The sequence below is a fragment of the Camarhynchus parvulus genome, chromosome 1A (assembly GCF_901933205.1).
Source record: "Camarhynchus parvulus chromosome 1A, STF_HiC, whole genome shotgun sequence".
In the NCBI taxonomy this organism is placed as follows: Eukaryota; Metazoa; Chordata; class Aves; order Passeriformes; family Thraupidae; genus Camarhynchus; species Camarhynchus parvulus.
In genome coordinates this window covers 3,638,973-3,652,061 of record NC_044586.1, presented here as the reverse complement: position 1 = coordinate 3,652,061, position 13,089 = coordinate 3,638,973, and the positions used below count along the sequence as shown (strand labels likewise).

At 43.3% G+C, this 13,089-nt stretch overlaps 1 protein-coding gene across 3 annotated transcripts in view; it reads left to right on the top strand.

Moving 5' to 3' along the window:
* Window positions 1-2,487: 2,487 nt before the first annotated feature.
* PTPRO (protein tyrosine phosphatase receptor type O) overlaps window positions 2,488-13,089 on the top strand; it is a 152,445-nt gene continuing 141,843 nt past the window's right edge. For all 3 annotated transcript variants that reach the window (XM_030960251.1, XM_030960254.1, XM_030960252.1), the window contains exon 1: window positions 2,488-2,909. In XM_030960251.1, the coding sequence (XP_030816111.1) occupies window positions 2,709-2,909 (201 nt within the window). In that variant the 5' untranslated portion in view covers window positions 2,488-2,708. The remainder of the gene's footprint in view (window positions 2,910-13,089) is intronic.

Sequence of the window (13,089 nt, the reverse complement as noted above, 5' to 3'; positions counted from 1 at the left end):
GGGCTGCCTCAGTCATTGGGAATATGTTCCACCTTCTACTCTGACAAGAGGTTTCTGGAATGTAAAGAAAAGAGGGGGAAAATATTAGTTCAAATTGCCAAAATCCTAATATCTGATTCAGAAAAACCTGTTTGATGCCAGAACAAATGTTCCCCATTTCTCCTGATTTTTATTTTAAAATTTTTTCTCAATTGCTTGTGTGTTTTTCATCCAAATAAGTGAAATTCCAATTTGTGAGGTATCCTGCTGAACACTTCCTTTCCCCCTGGGCCCGTGGAGAGGTTTATGGAGCATCAGTATCATTTTCTAGCTGACCACTCACAAATTACCCTATTTCTTCTTCCATGAGTACATAAAAGTTATCTCATTGTCTCTATTTTTAAAGCTTTGCTGGTGTATTAATAGACTGGCTGTTTTTATTGTTTAGATTCTAGAAACAAATAAGGGTGACTCTCTTTTCATAGATCCTCTTCTTTTTTCCCTCAGCTCTGTATTTTTTTTTTCTGAAGGATTAGCTTCTATTCACAAACTGGAATCTTCCAAAGCACTGGCTCTTTTTGAAAAAGTTGAATAATGCTGTACCCCCATATCTTAAAGAAGATGCAATACTTGAATTCTCCTGGCTGCATTTTCCTCAGCTTCAACAGCCAGATCAGAAAACTTTATTATCTTGGTACTTTATTGAAGGTTTCATTGCAGAAATGTTTTTCACTTCTTTCAGCTATTGTTCACTCTCTTTGATTCCAGTGGTGTTGTCCTGAGGCTAAAATGCTACTAGAATTTTATACTTCTTTTTTTCCTTTTAAATATCTTTGATCTTTAGCCTTGCTTATGCCATCGTCATTTTAATGTCTAAATGTTTATAAATAAGTGGAATACTGGAGAAGAAAGAAGCATAAAAATACAGTCCTAAGGACAAAAATCATTTAAGTTCAATTTACTCATTAAACCAGAGGTTCCCAGCCTAAAGTTCCACCTACAGCTTTCCAATACTGGCAAAATTTTAGTTTCCTAATGAAATTCACATCTTTGTCTTTCAGATAACCTCTCTTTATCCTAAACCTGAATACTGCAGGAAATTTATGGTTAACCCCTTGCATACCAATTTCAGATAATGCTTCAAGCACTAACAGAGTAGTGAGCACCCAAGAGGAGCCTGTGTCCTTCACTGGTAGCATTGAATATGTCTCTAATGTCCCCAGCTTCTTATAAATGAACATGTGGGTAGCATTTGCCTTTTGGATTTCTAAATTTAGGCTTTGTGCCAATATCTACATGGGGCCTGAATTTCTCCTTTGCTTTCTGGATTAATCCCCACCAAGTGTGGCAAATCTTTGCTCAAGGGCCCATTTCAGTACAAAATAAGCACATCCTCCTCTGGCTTTGGCCACTTTGAAATCAAGCTTTTGTTGAGTGAGTGTCCAGTTTATAAGGAAAATCAAAAATATGCCATGTATAAGCTGGGCAGGGCTCTGAAACACAGATTCATTATTGTCCAATTTTGCAGTGCTGGTAGAAAACAGCTTTGTAATTGTTTGGTTTAAAGGACATTCCCATGAGACTGTGGTGGAGTTCATCTTGCCTTAATGATTTAGAAAGTCTGAAAACCATCCCATATTCTACTTTTAGCCACTACTTTATTTTTTGAAGCAAGAGTGAGGTGGTGGCCTCTAAGTAAGGGCACTACACCTAGACCCAAAGTTGCTCTGAAGTTTAATACCCCAGACACATCTGTTTATTACACAGGCAACCCTATTTTGTTCGAATTTATCTTTGTTATAGCTCTGGTAGTGTTACCAAGGATGCATCCTGATTTATACTGTTGTAAGTGAGAGTGTGGTCTGTGACAAACCAGATGCTGAGGTAGTTTCTCATTTTGGAAAGCCTTTTTTCATCAGGGTGGTCGGATGGGAAGGTGTTTGAGTACTTTGGGATTTTGTTTAGGTTCCTCAAAGTGTTTTTGTTTTTGTTTTTTTTTTTTTTTTTTTTTCCTGGGGACATCATCTTAAGCAAGACTCTTGCTGAGGTGTTTGGAGATGGCTCTGCAGGATCGCTGGGTGGGACGTGGGGGGAAGACACAACAGGGGAGGTGCCCTGAGTTCTCTCTCAGTGTACCCCCGGGCCCGAGTATCTTGTGGGACAGAATGGGCTCTCCATCCCTTGCAGGTTGAACATTTGAAGAGCTGACCCTGCGAGCACAGCCACAGGGATGTTCTGCCTTGGGTACCAGCTCCAGCAGCCTCCCAGGGCCGCTCCGGCCGCTCCTTTCCCTGCCCCACCAGATGCCCCCGGATGCTGGGGGCATTTCTGTCCCCCGATCGCGGCGGGGCAGGAAAAAAGACATCGGGGAGGGGTTGTGAGGATGCCTTTTGCCCGCCGGGGAGCAGCTGCTGGGGGAGAGGGGGGCCGGGCGGTGCGGGGGCGAGGGCGGCTCCCATCTCCCATCATCTCCATCCTCTCCCATCATCTCCATCACCTCCCAGCCCTCGCCTTCCGCCGGGGGCTGCAGCCGGCTCTCCCGGAGCCGGCGAGCGGCGCGATCGCCCAAACTCCTGGGAGGGGGAGACACCACCCGCCGTCGCCTCCTCTTCCTTCTCCTCCTCCTCCTCCTCCTCCTCCCCTCCCCGCCGCAAACCCCAAATAAAAGGGGCGGGGGGCGGCGGGATGCGCCGCTCGGAGGGGAGGTCGGCGCCGCCGCCGGCCGCCTGATGCTGCCGCAATTCGCCATTGCCGGGCACGGCTCGGAGCCGAGCGCAGGCAGGCGGGGGGCAGAGCCGGGGCTCCCGGGGGCACCGCAGCTGCAGCCCCCCCTGCCCGGCCGCCCCCGCACCTCCCCCATGCCCGGCCGCCGCCGGAGGGGGGCCCCGGGGGCCCGCTCCTGTCTCCTCTGGCTCTTTGTGTTGCTGAAGGTAAGTGCCGGGGAAGGGGAGGGGAGGGATGCGCGGCTGGAGCATCCTCCGCGCCGCCTTTGTGTGCCTGCCCTGCCCGCGCCCGCTCCGCGCTGTGCCCGCTTTGTGCTGCGCGGGGAGCAGCCGTGCCCCGGGCAGAGATGCGCTCCCTCCCTCTGTCTCCTACATTCCCGCATCTCCCCGAGGGATCGGGCTGGCTCTGAGCCTCATCCCCTGCCCGCCCCGGAGGGACCGGCCGGGTTTTGGTGGTTTTGGGGAGCGCTGTCCTTCAGCACCGCTGCCTTCCAGCGCTCGCACCTTTCCCCCCTCCCGGCACACTCCGCTGATGAGGATGCTGCTAACAAAGGGGCTGGATCGTGCCGGGTTTGTCGCGGCACAGCTGAGCGGTTCTTTTTGTGTCTCAAGCTCAGCCTGTCTTCTCGGCAGATTAATTTTTCAAAGTTCCGCCTCGTGCCGCGAGCTCGGTTTTCACATGGTGTTTTTCATCTCTGCGCTTTAGCTCGTTTCGTGGTTTCTTAAGTGTATTTTATATGCCTCGTGTAACTTCTAAAAGAAAATGTATGTGCTGCCCAGGTGAATACTGCAAATGTCATTGCCCTGAAGAGCAGAGCTCAGCACTGCTGAAAACTTTGTTGTATATTTGTCAGTCACTGCTAAGCAGAGCTCTGCAACTAAGGACCTGACCTTTCAGAGCCTTATAAATGTAAATGTTCTGTGGAAATCATCAGGGCTCCCTGTGTGAATAAGAGTTTGCAGGATCATGTCCTGGAACAGCAGCGGTGTCGCTTCTAAAATTGACATTGCATTGACAGAACTATTTAAAGGGAAGCTTTCACAGCATCTGTTCACATATAGTAGTCAACTGTCAGCTGTCTCATTTTCATAACTGCTGAAACATACATTTATGCAAGATAAAATGCTAATATGCAGACAAAATGTTGTTCCGTGGAATGTGGTAGTTAAAAAAAAAGAAAGGACAGTAAGTCTGTGGATGTTATGGCCCAGTAGAAAGATGAAGTTTTTACTTTTTTCATGAACATGGAACTGCACACAGTTTTAAGTAGTTGTTTTAGCCCACAATCCAAGATTGTACATTGCTCTATGCTCTAGCTTTTACAAAAATAAATAATTAAGGTGTTTATGTGCTGTATTTTGGGTTTTTTAAACTAGCATTGCTGTGGTAAAGCAAGACAGAAAATAGGGAGTTTAAATCTGTATGAAATGAGTAATAGATCTGAAGTAATTGGGTAAGCTTTGAAGGTAGCTAAGGGCCCAGGTTTTCATTCTGTTGGAAAATAACTATCACTTCTCAGCTGAATAAACCTGGGACTGGGAGAACAAAGAAAGCTGATGAGCATTAGCAGAATTTTACAGACTAAGAGAAGGTAAAGCTGCAGCTTCAGATAGAGGTGCATCTGTGTCTTACTGTGTGACTGGATTATGACTTTGGTTGGATGGCAAGCCCACTGCAATTAGTTATCTTTGTATGGGTATTGAACGCTACAATAAAAGAATTGAGACTTGAGGAGATAGTCAAAGTAAATCTGGTTACAGGAGGGGAGTTGGGGAAGCAAGAACAGAGCTTGTTTCAGATCATGACAATAGGACCATTTTCCTGAGCCTGAAATTTACTGAATATTCTTCAAGTTATGTGTAATTTTTTTCAGTGCCAAATAATTGAAAAGAACTCATTTCAAAACAAGGCTTTTCCCCAGTTTAGCTCTGTTTAGTTCTACCAACCTGTTGAAGCAATATGAAGATTAACCAGACTCGATTTATTAAATTGATGCTTCACCTGGAAGTTAACTTGTTGAGAAAGCAGTGGCATTGAACTGATGAATCTGAAGACAGGCAAAACCGATGTCTGTGTGCTTGCTGTTTCAGTGTTAGCAGCCCAAATGTCACTTGCTAAGCTGAATCTGCTTGATGTGGCCTTGATGCCCATCTGGCAATTTGTAAAATCATCAGCAGACTTTGCAAAGTGATAAAGCTGCCCAAAGCACATTTTCTCCTCTCTTCTCTTGTCTTCCAATTGTCATTATTTCATGGTGTGAAGCAATAGTGCCAGCTTATTCCAACTCCTGATGCTCTCTGGGGCTGCTGAAGGTCAGTGACACATGGGACATTGCCCACTGCATGCCATGTGCCGGATATGGTTGCCCATGGGCTAGTAAGGTTTGGTTCCTTCTTTCACAGTGTGATGTGCATGCTTTCTGTGCCTCAGGGTAGGAGCATAGTATTATTTCTGGAAACACAGCAATATGATCTTGAACCTTTACCATTCTCCTTTAGCAGTTTCTTGAAGTGGTGGCTAATTTAGAAATTAGCAGGAGAAAGGAATTGTGTGTGAGCTCAGACACCAGGGTGGATTCACAGCACTTGTGAGAGGAGCAGGGCTGTGGGTTTGTTTCAGAGAAGGCTCCAACCATTCTGCTGTAGGAATCTCTTAAAACATTGCCATTTTTGCAGTGGGTTTGTGTTCTCTGTTAGTTTGTTTCAGTCCGAATGGCTGGAAGGCAGAGTCTTCAGCAGCTTGCTCTGTAATCATCTCATTTTGGCGTGGCAAAGGCAGGGCTGAGCACAGCCCAAAGGAAAAGCTGTACTTCAGCTAAATAAATAAGAATAAAAAGTAGACACATTCCCTCATTCCAGTGACTGATGTTGTGTTTCCCATCTTTTCTAACTGCAACCCAGCAGCCTTCCCTTAGTCACGACTGCTCTGAGCTCTGGCCAGCTGGGGTTCTGCTCTGCATGATGTCCCTGATGTGTCAGATGTCCCATACTGCTGTGGCTTGCACCTGGGAGCTTTAAGGTTGCTTTGTTGAATTATTTCTGTGGTAGAAGGTAAAGAAGACAAAAACATCTTGAACAAGCCAAACCTGGTGCTAGGACATGGTTTACAATCTGTTCTACCTCTAAGATGTTCTGAGCAAAGCTCTCAGTAGGAAAATAATGAGAAAACTGGTTGTCACAGTGCTTCCATGTCTGGGCTAAATAGGAGTGATGACACCCTTCAGGAAAATTTTCTAGAAGTAAAATAATGCATCTCTTATTTCTAGGAGACTAAGGTCTTCGAATATCAGTCTTATATATGCACTTCATTTAAATCAGGAACACCATCTTTCTGTCTCTAGCAAGGACAACTTTTTATGTCCAGCAGGACAGAATTTTTTCCAATACTGCATCAGTTTTTGTAGTTTGGCATCATAGTGAGCTCTCAGCTCAGGTTTACATGGACCAAGACATTCAAAGGGACTGAGGTTCTGTAAGACTTTACTCAGCCTTACCCAGCAAAGGAAATCTGTTTCTACTGGTGTAATTTTCAGGAATATCTACATTTTCAGTTAATAATCTGAAGCAAAAGCCTTACCATTAGGGTGCTGCCTTTTCCTACAGGAAAAACCTTTTTAAGAGAGAGGCTGATTTCACAGCTGACAGCCCCAGTGTGTCACTGCTGTTTCCTCCTGCTGAGAAAAGCAATGAATGCATAATTTGAATTTTGTTATGGAGTCCTTTTGGCAACTCTTCTCTCTCCAAGAGATGGCGGCTGAAGCTCTTGTTGAGACAAGTTTTGTCTTCTTTCCTCATGGCCATGTTCTACTAGTGTCAAAATAAAATAAAAGAAGACCCAAACCTACCTTGCCAGCTCTTTTTTGTTTGCAAAACAAATGTAAGGCTTCCTCATGATGGTTTCAGGCCCAAAGGTAAAAGTCTTTTCTTCCCACCACTACTCTGGGACTGTATGGGAGAAAAAAGCATCCTCCCAGGAAAAGCAAAGACTTTTCTTTTTAAAAAAGCAAATAGACACCTTCAGCTCTAAACTTCTACAAGTCAGGTTCTCTCTCATTTCTTCATTTTCATGGATAATATCTGGATCAGGGTGATTCTGGAGGGCAAAGCCAAAGAAGAGGCTGCTTGTGCCAAGTCATGTTTACGGAACTGCAGCAGGCACTCGCAAACCCCACTCTGCCAGTGAAATAAGAGTCTGCCATTACCCTCTGGCACATTTCCTCGTGATGAAATGACAGTGGAGCGTTGAGAAAAGATCCTTCATGCCTGCAGGAGTTATGAGCCCCAGGCTCAGATTGCACAGGGTCAGTAAGGCAATTTCTGGGTTGTATCACCTGGGTCAGAAGCTGCACTCAAGGGTAATCCCTCATCCAGCTGGGATGGGCTGGGATGGATGCAGACTTACCTGTGCTGATCCCGTGGCAATTCATTAAAGGGCTCTTGGGCAGTGCTGGCTGAACTTGAGAATCCCACTAATCTCTGCATTTCTGCTGTCACCACACAGAGCAATCCAGGCAGATCATGAAATGACCTTACAGAGCTTCAGAATGAATGCTAAACTGAACAGAGCCTTGTGTAAATCCAACTTGAGGCTTATTTTACCAGACAGTCTCAGCTCTGGGGAAGGGAGCTTTTTTTTACTTAGGCATATGAGTCAGGACAATAAATGTCAAAAAATAAACCTTTGGGAACAGGTCTATTTGCTGAAGAACTCAAAAGACTCATAGCTAACTTTGATTCTAAGTGTTCTTTTAAATTATTTGTGTTTTTCATTGGAGAAGTATACATTGTCATCCTGAGCACTCTTATCTTCTAGTAAATGAGTGATTCCATTTTTCTTACTCAGGGTTTTAAAGATTCAATTCTTTATACAAAACTGAGTTGGTTGCAACGTGAAGAAAAAAAAACTTTAATAAATATTAAGAATATTCTGAAATTAAAATCTTTACACAGACTTGAGTACCTATGAGTGCACTAATATAAATTAAGAGTCTGGTTTATTAAATGTTTTGCACATGAAATTGTAAGTTCCTTTTTTTTTCTTATTAAATTTCTATCAGTGTAGATAGAGTTGAAAAGGGGAAAATCTTTGAGACAAATGTGGCAACATATGCTAGCTGCCACATATGGAGTATAACAGATGAGCAGAGAATGGGAAATACTGGAAACAGAAAGGTTACCTTGCTTTTCTCAGCACTCTGCAATCTCAAATGAATGGCAGCCAGTGAAGGGAGCAACTCCTAGGGAAGGAGTTTGCCATCTTTGCAGCAAGCCAAACATGATGCATCCCATTTCTGGAACCCCCTCATTCCTGTGCTGGGAATTTACAGTGGCTTTTAGAGGGAGTTCCAGAAATAAGATGATATGCACGGTGTCTGGCTTGCCAGAAAGGTAACACTTTGCATCAGGGCTGTGCTGGAATGAGCATGGCAAGCTCTGCAGTTTCCCTTCTTGTGGAATGCAGGTATTTAGGGAAGAGATGATTTACAGTAAGTGTGGGTGATGGAAAAGTTGGTGTCACAGCTGACAGCAACAGGGAGGAGAGTTAGCAGGAAAAGGTTTAAGCTTTAAGTGTGCTGGTCTTGAGGTGGTAGCATGGACATGAGAATATGTGGGATATTTGAACAGAAAACAGAACATTGGAGGTGGGAAAATGTGAGCATGGTATTTAAGCACAAGCATTGAGCACTTCAGAGGAGCTGAACAGAGATAATGGAAGTAAACAACTCTGAGCTATTATTCTATGTCTGTCAGAGATTTAACATGAGGTAGCTGTTTGGTAGATGTGAACCTCTTGGGGGATAAAAATCCTAAATTCATGTCTAAGTTCTCTGTAAAAACAGATAAGGTTGCCTGTCAATCTACACGGTTGTGATTTGGAAGTGATTTGGCCTCAGCTCTTTTCTCTGTTGTTGAGACAAGGGCCTTTGTCTTGTCAGAAGGGTTTGAACACCTGCAGCTCCTTGGTGTGCTATAAACCTGCAGGTCCTCAGGTTAGCTGTGTTGATTTCCACCTGTATCACGTGAAGGGCAGGTCTCTGGGGTAAGAGAGGTAGGTCCTAGTCATTAATTTGTCAATCTGACCAGCAGCTCCTTCAAGTTTAAGGGTTTTCAGTAATTTCCTTGTCACATCCCCTAGAATCAGCCATGGAGGGGCTGTTCTTCAATGCTGGGAGGAGCCCCCAAAGCAGGCAGACAGTCTCAAATGTCTGGGTCCCTTTGTGCAATTTGCTTTCTGCCTTTTATCTGCAGCACAGCTATTCTGGATCATTTCCTATTTGTTCATATGGAAGTCATTTGAACATGGGAAATCTTCACTCCTCACTGATCTATTAAATGGGAAGGAATGGCTTCATTCCACTTACAAACATTGAAGAAATGTTAAATTTGAGCAAGGGAAAAAAAGCCAACAAAACACTGGAAAAACCCACACACACACAAAACCCCAACATCTATTACATGTGGTGAAGAACAGTAGAGAGAATTGGAGAGAAAAAGAAAAAAACACATAGAAAGAATGCTAATTAGTGTTTTCCTAAAGCACTGCAAGGCAGATTTAAGGAAAAAAAAAGATCATTTTCCCAGAGCAACGAAATGAATTTATTTATTATTTGCTTAGCACTGCTGTGCCTAGCTTTGTTCTGTATGCAAAATACCTGCAGACTCTGCCTGGAGTCTGGAAGATAGACACATCAAAATAAGGATGCTCTAGATAACTTAGAAATGATTATCATATATGCCAGTGGCTGGTATTCTCCAAGGGCTGCTATACCTTCCAAACAGAAGTCACAATTGTTTCCCCCAGGAGCTGAGCAGAGGGATTTTGGTTGTTGTTGTTTGTTACTTGTTCTTTTTTTAAATTCAGTATTGATTTCTACAGGATGTTGTTCTTCAGAGCTTCTGGTCGTTTACATCAGTTTAAAACATCAAAAATAATTAATAATCAATGTGGCTTTAATCCCTTCAAAGAGAGCCCATTAACCTACAAAAAATGGTCTAGCTCACAATAGTTTCATGAAAGTGACTGTAAGCAGGGCAAGAGATGAAAGAAAGAAACATCACTCAGATATTTTCCTTTTTCAAAGAGAACCTGTATTTGAAACAGAATATAGTTAATATTTTATTGTAGTCAAGTTACTGTAAATTAGGAGCTTTGGGGTTTTTTAAAATAATTTTCTTTCTCTAACTCGCCTGCCTAATCTTGTACTGGTATTTTCTTGAGTCATCAGTGTCTGCTTCTGAGGAAAAGATGATGATGTCACAAAATCAATATCAGAGGATCCTATACTGTAATCCCTTTTCAGGGAAGTCCATTAAATCAATGCCTCTCCTTCTGTGAGTAATGACTGTAGAATGAAGCCCTCTAATTTCACTGTGTGAAGGAATAAGCAGATGGGATGGGATTTTGCATAATTAGCTAGCAGTTATTAAATACAACAAGAAAAATTATGATGTTTTCTGAAATGAATACATAGTGAATATCTAAGTGTATTTCAAAATGATGTCTGGTATAAAATTACTTCTCAGTTGCATTGCAAAATAATATGTTACAAAAGCTGAAAAGGCTTTTTTATTTTCAACCTTTTGAGAACTTACTCGGGACTCCATGGGCTATGAAGCCCCATCAGGTTTCCCTTAGCAGCATGGGGGGAAATAATGAAAACTACAGAATGATGTCACCAGCATTTTACTGACATTGGGGCACTCTGGGAACAGGCACAATAACTTTGCCACCTCACCTGTTGTTTATGTGCAGCATCAGTGTCTGTTAGCTGGAACCAGAACTGACGGGTTTCCTCTAATTCCGAGGAGCTATCAGAGAGTCTACTGTGCTTCTGGGAACGGCTCCAAAGCCCAAGTGAAGTCAATGGATGTTTTTATGCTGCTTTAAATGGGCTTTGGAGCAGGCTGCAGTGGGCAGGCTGCAGTCCCAGCCAGGGGATGATGTGGCTCTGACACTCAGCACAGAGAGCAGTGGCCCTGGGTTCACTGCAGTGCCAGCAGCACAAACTGGATGGCTGTGACTTTTAGGATTTGAGAGTCTGATAGCTTAAAGAGACTCCCCATCAGATCAACCTTGAGCAACCTCCTTGTTTAGGGGGTCGCTGTGCTGGCAGGAGGTGGGGTGTTGTAATCCATGTCTGAAACCAATCTAAGAATTTACTAATTCTGCTCTGGCGTGCTTTTCTGTAGACAGAGCCATCAATCTCTGTTGAGGGATGGAATGTAAGAGAATAGTGCAGAAGGCGGTCTCACACCTGAGGAGTTGCAGCTGTGCTAATCACCAAAGATTAGGAACAGGCCTGCCCTTAACAGGCCACAGCTGTGTCCAATAAGAACAGTGCTACAAAAGAGTGGGTTAGCTGGGTGAGGAGAAAGATGGAGTTTGTTGGCCGTGCTGTGAGGAAGAAGGAGTCAGTGCTGTGAGGGAGGAGCTACCCATGAGAAATCACTGAGAAGGTATGGGATTTTTGCAATATGATGATGACAAATCTCCTTTTTCTCTGCTTAAATAAGAACTCATATTTTAGGACATTTCAAGCTACAGCTCCTGTTGCTGGCATTGCAGCATTAGCACAGATACATGGAAGTATGGAAACCAAATTCTGCATCAATATCAGGATTTTATCTGGATCTGAAAAATCTGGCTGGTCCCTGCTTCTTTAATCATGACACCAAAACCCAGTGACCATCTGAGGCCTTTGAGTTTCAGAACATAAACTCTCATGCTGCTCAGCTCAGGTGCAATTAGAACACAGCTATTATTTCTTAGACCCTTCCACTTACATCTTTGCAGCTAACTGGAGACCAGCAGACTGCCATAGGTGTAATAAAACAGATGGAAATAACAGTTCAAAATTTGCTTATTTCAAATGCAGAACCAAGATTTGAGAATTCCTTTAAGACTGGTGTCTGGAATAATCCTTCTCTAATGGGCAAATGCACAGCCAGTGATTCCAAGTTTCATATTGAATAGGAGAGCTTGGAGGAACTCATGGGGAAGTTAAACCCTTTGAATTCTTTCCATGAAGAAAAGTGGATGTGTTCTTAGGTGTCCATGCAGAGTGATTGTAGAGATTAACTGAGCACTGTCTGCTTCTGCATGGACAGATTTCTGTTTAAAACTTTAAGATTAGAGGGCTGCATTGTCAAAAGGAATTGACAGTAGCAATAATTAAATAAAGAGTTTTGGTCCTTTGACTTTAGTGCTTCACAACAGCTTTAAATGGGATCTATATCATTACTTACTTTGTATTGTAAATATTCTTTAAAAATATGATATTTAGGTTTTTGCTGGTTTTTTAAAAATATTAATCATCAATGAACTGAACTTTGCAGGGCAGTTTTTGCAAAGTATTGTGGCAACCAAATGCCATGCAGCCACTGTCACCCTGACTGGTGGGCTGGGGAGGGGAAGCAGAAAAAAAAGTGTGGGTTGAAATAAGAGAAGTTTTGATGTATGGGCACTGAGCTCTGTGCATTGAGTCACATCCTAACTGTCAGACACCAGCTTTTCCTGGTGGGCATTACTGCACGAGGTGATGGACAGCCCAAATCAGGATGTCAGTAGGTGTCCAGGTGGAGGAAACAAATTCTGGAATGTGTGTTGTATGAGTGTTCAGCGTGGAGCAGAGCCACAGTGCCTTCCCAGGAGGATGGTGTGACTGGGATAGTTGCTGGTGACATTATTTAAAGCACAAATAAAACATGTTCGTGGACGTGATGAGGTTAGGAGATAAAATGGAAAAGAAGCAGGAGCATTTTGGAATGTGCCAGAGCATATCTAGCCAGCTTTGTCTGTTCCAGTTATGCACAAGGTTATTTTTGCATCCCTTCTGCATTTGGTAGCTAATCTTTAATGAAGATGTGACCTGTTTGGAGATTGGCTTTTAGTGATGATACCTGGTAATGATTGTATGGGATCAGCTGCTTGTTGTCAATATGTGCTGTGAGTAAAAGTCATCTACTGATCAGAGCATTTCCATTTTTTACCTGAAATGTTTTTATTTCTTTCTCCCCTCCCTGGAGGGAGGGATTTATTTCTGTTATGAGTGCTGGTTATGTGATTAAAGGATATGAGAGCTACTGGACTCTCACAGGATAGAGGATAGCCAGAAAACCACAGATTTTTGAGGGAAAACCCCCAAGACTTGCAAGGGGAAAACCCCGGAATTTTTAGGGAAAAAACCTAAATTTTTAGGGGAAAATCCCAGAATTTGGAGGGCAAAATCCCAAGATCTGAAAGCGAAAACCCCAGGATTTTAAGGGTGAAACCCCAGGATTTTAGAGGGAAAACCTCCAAAATTTTAAAGGGAAATCCCCAAGATTTTGAGGGGAATACCCCACGATTTTTTTGTCCTTCTAGCTGTCTTTAAGCTGGTATTTCTCA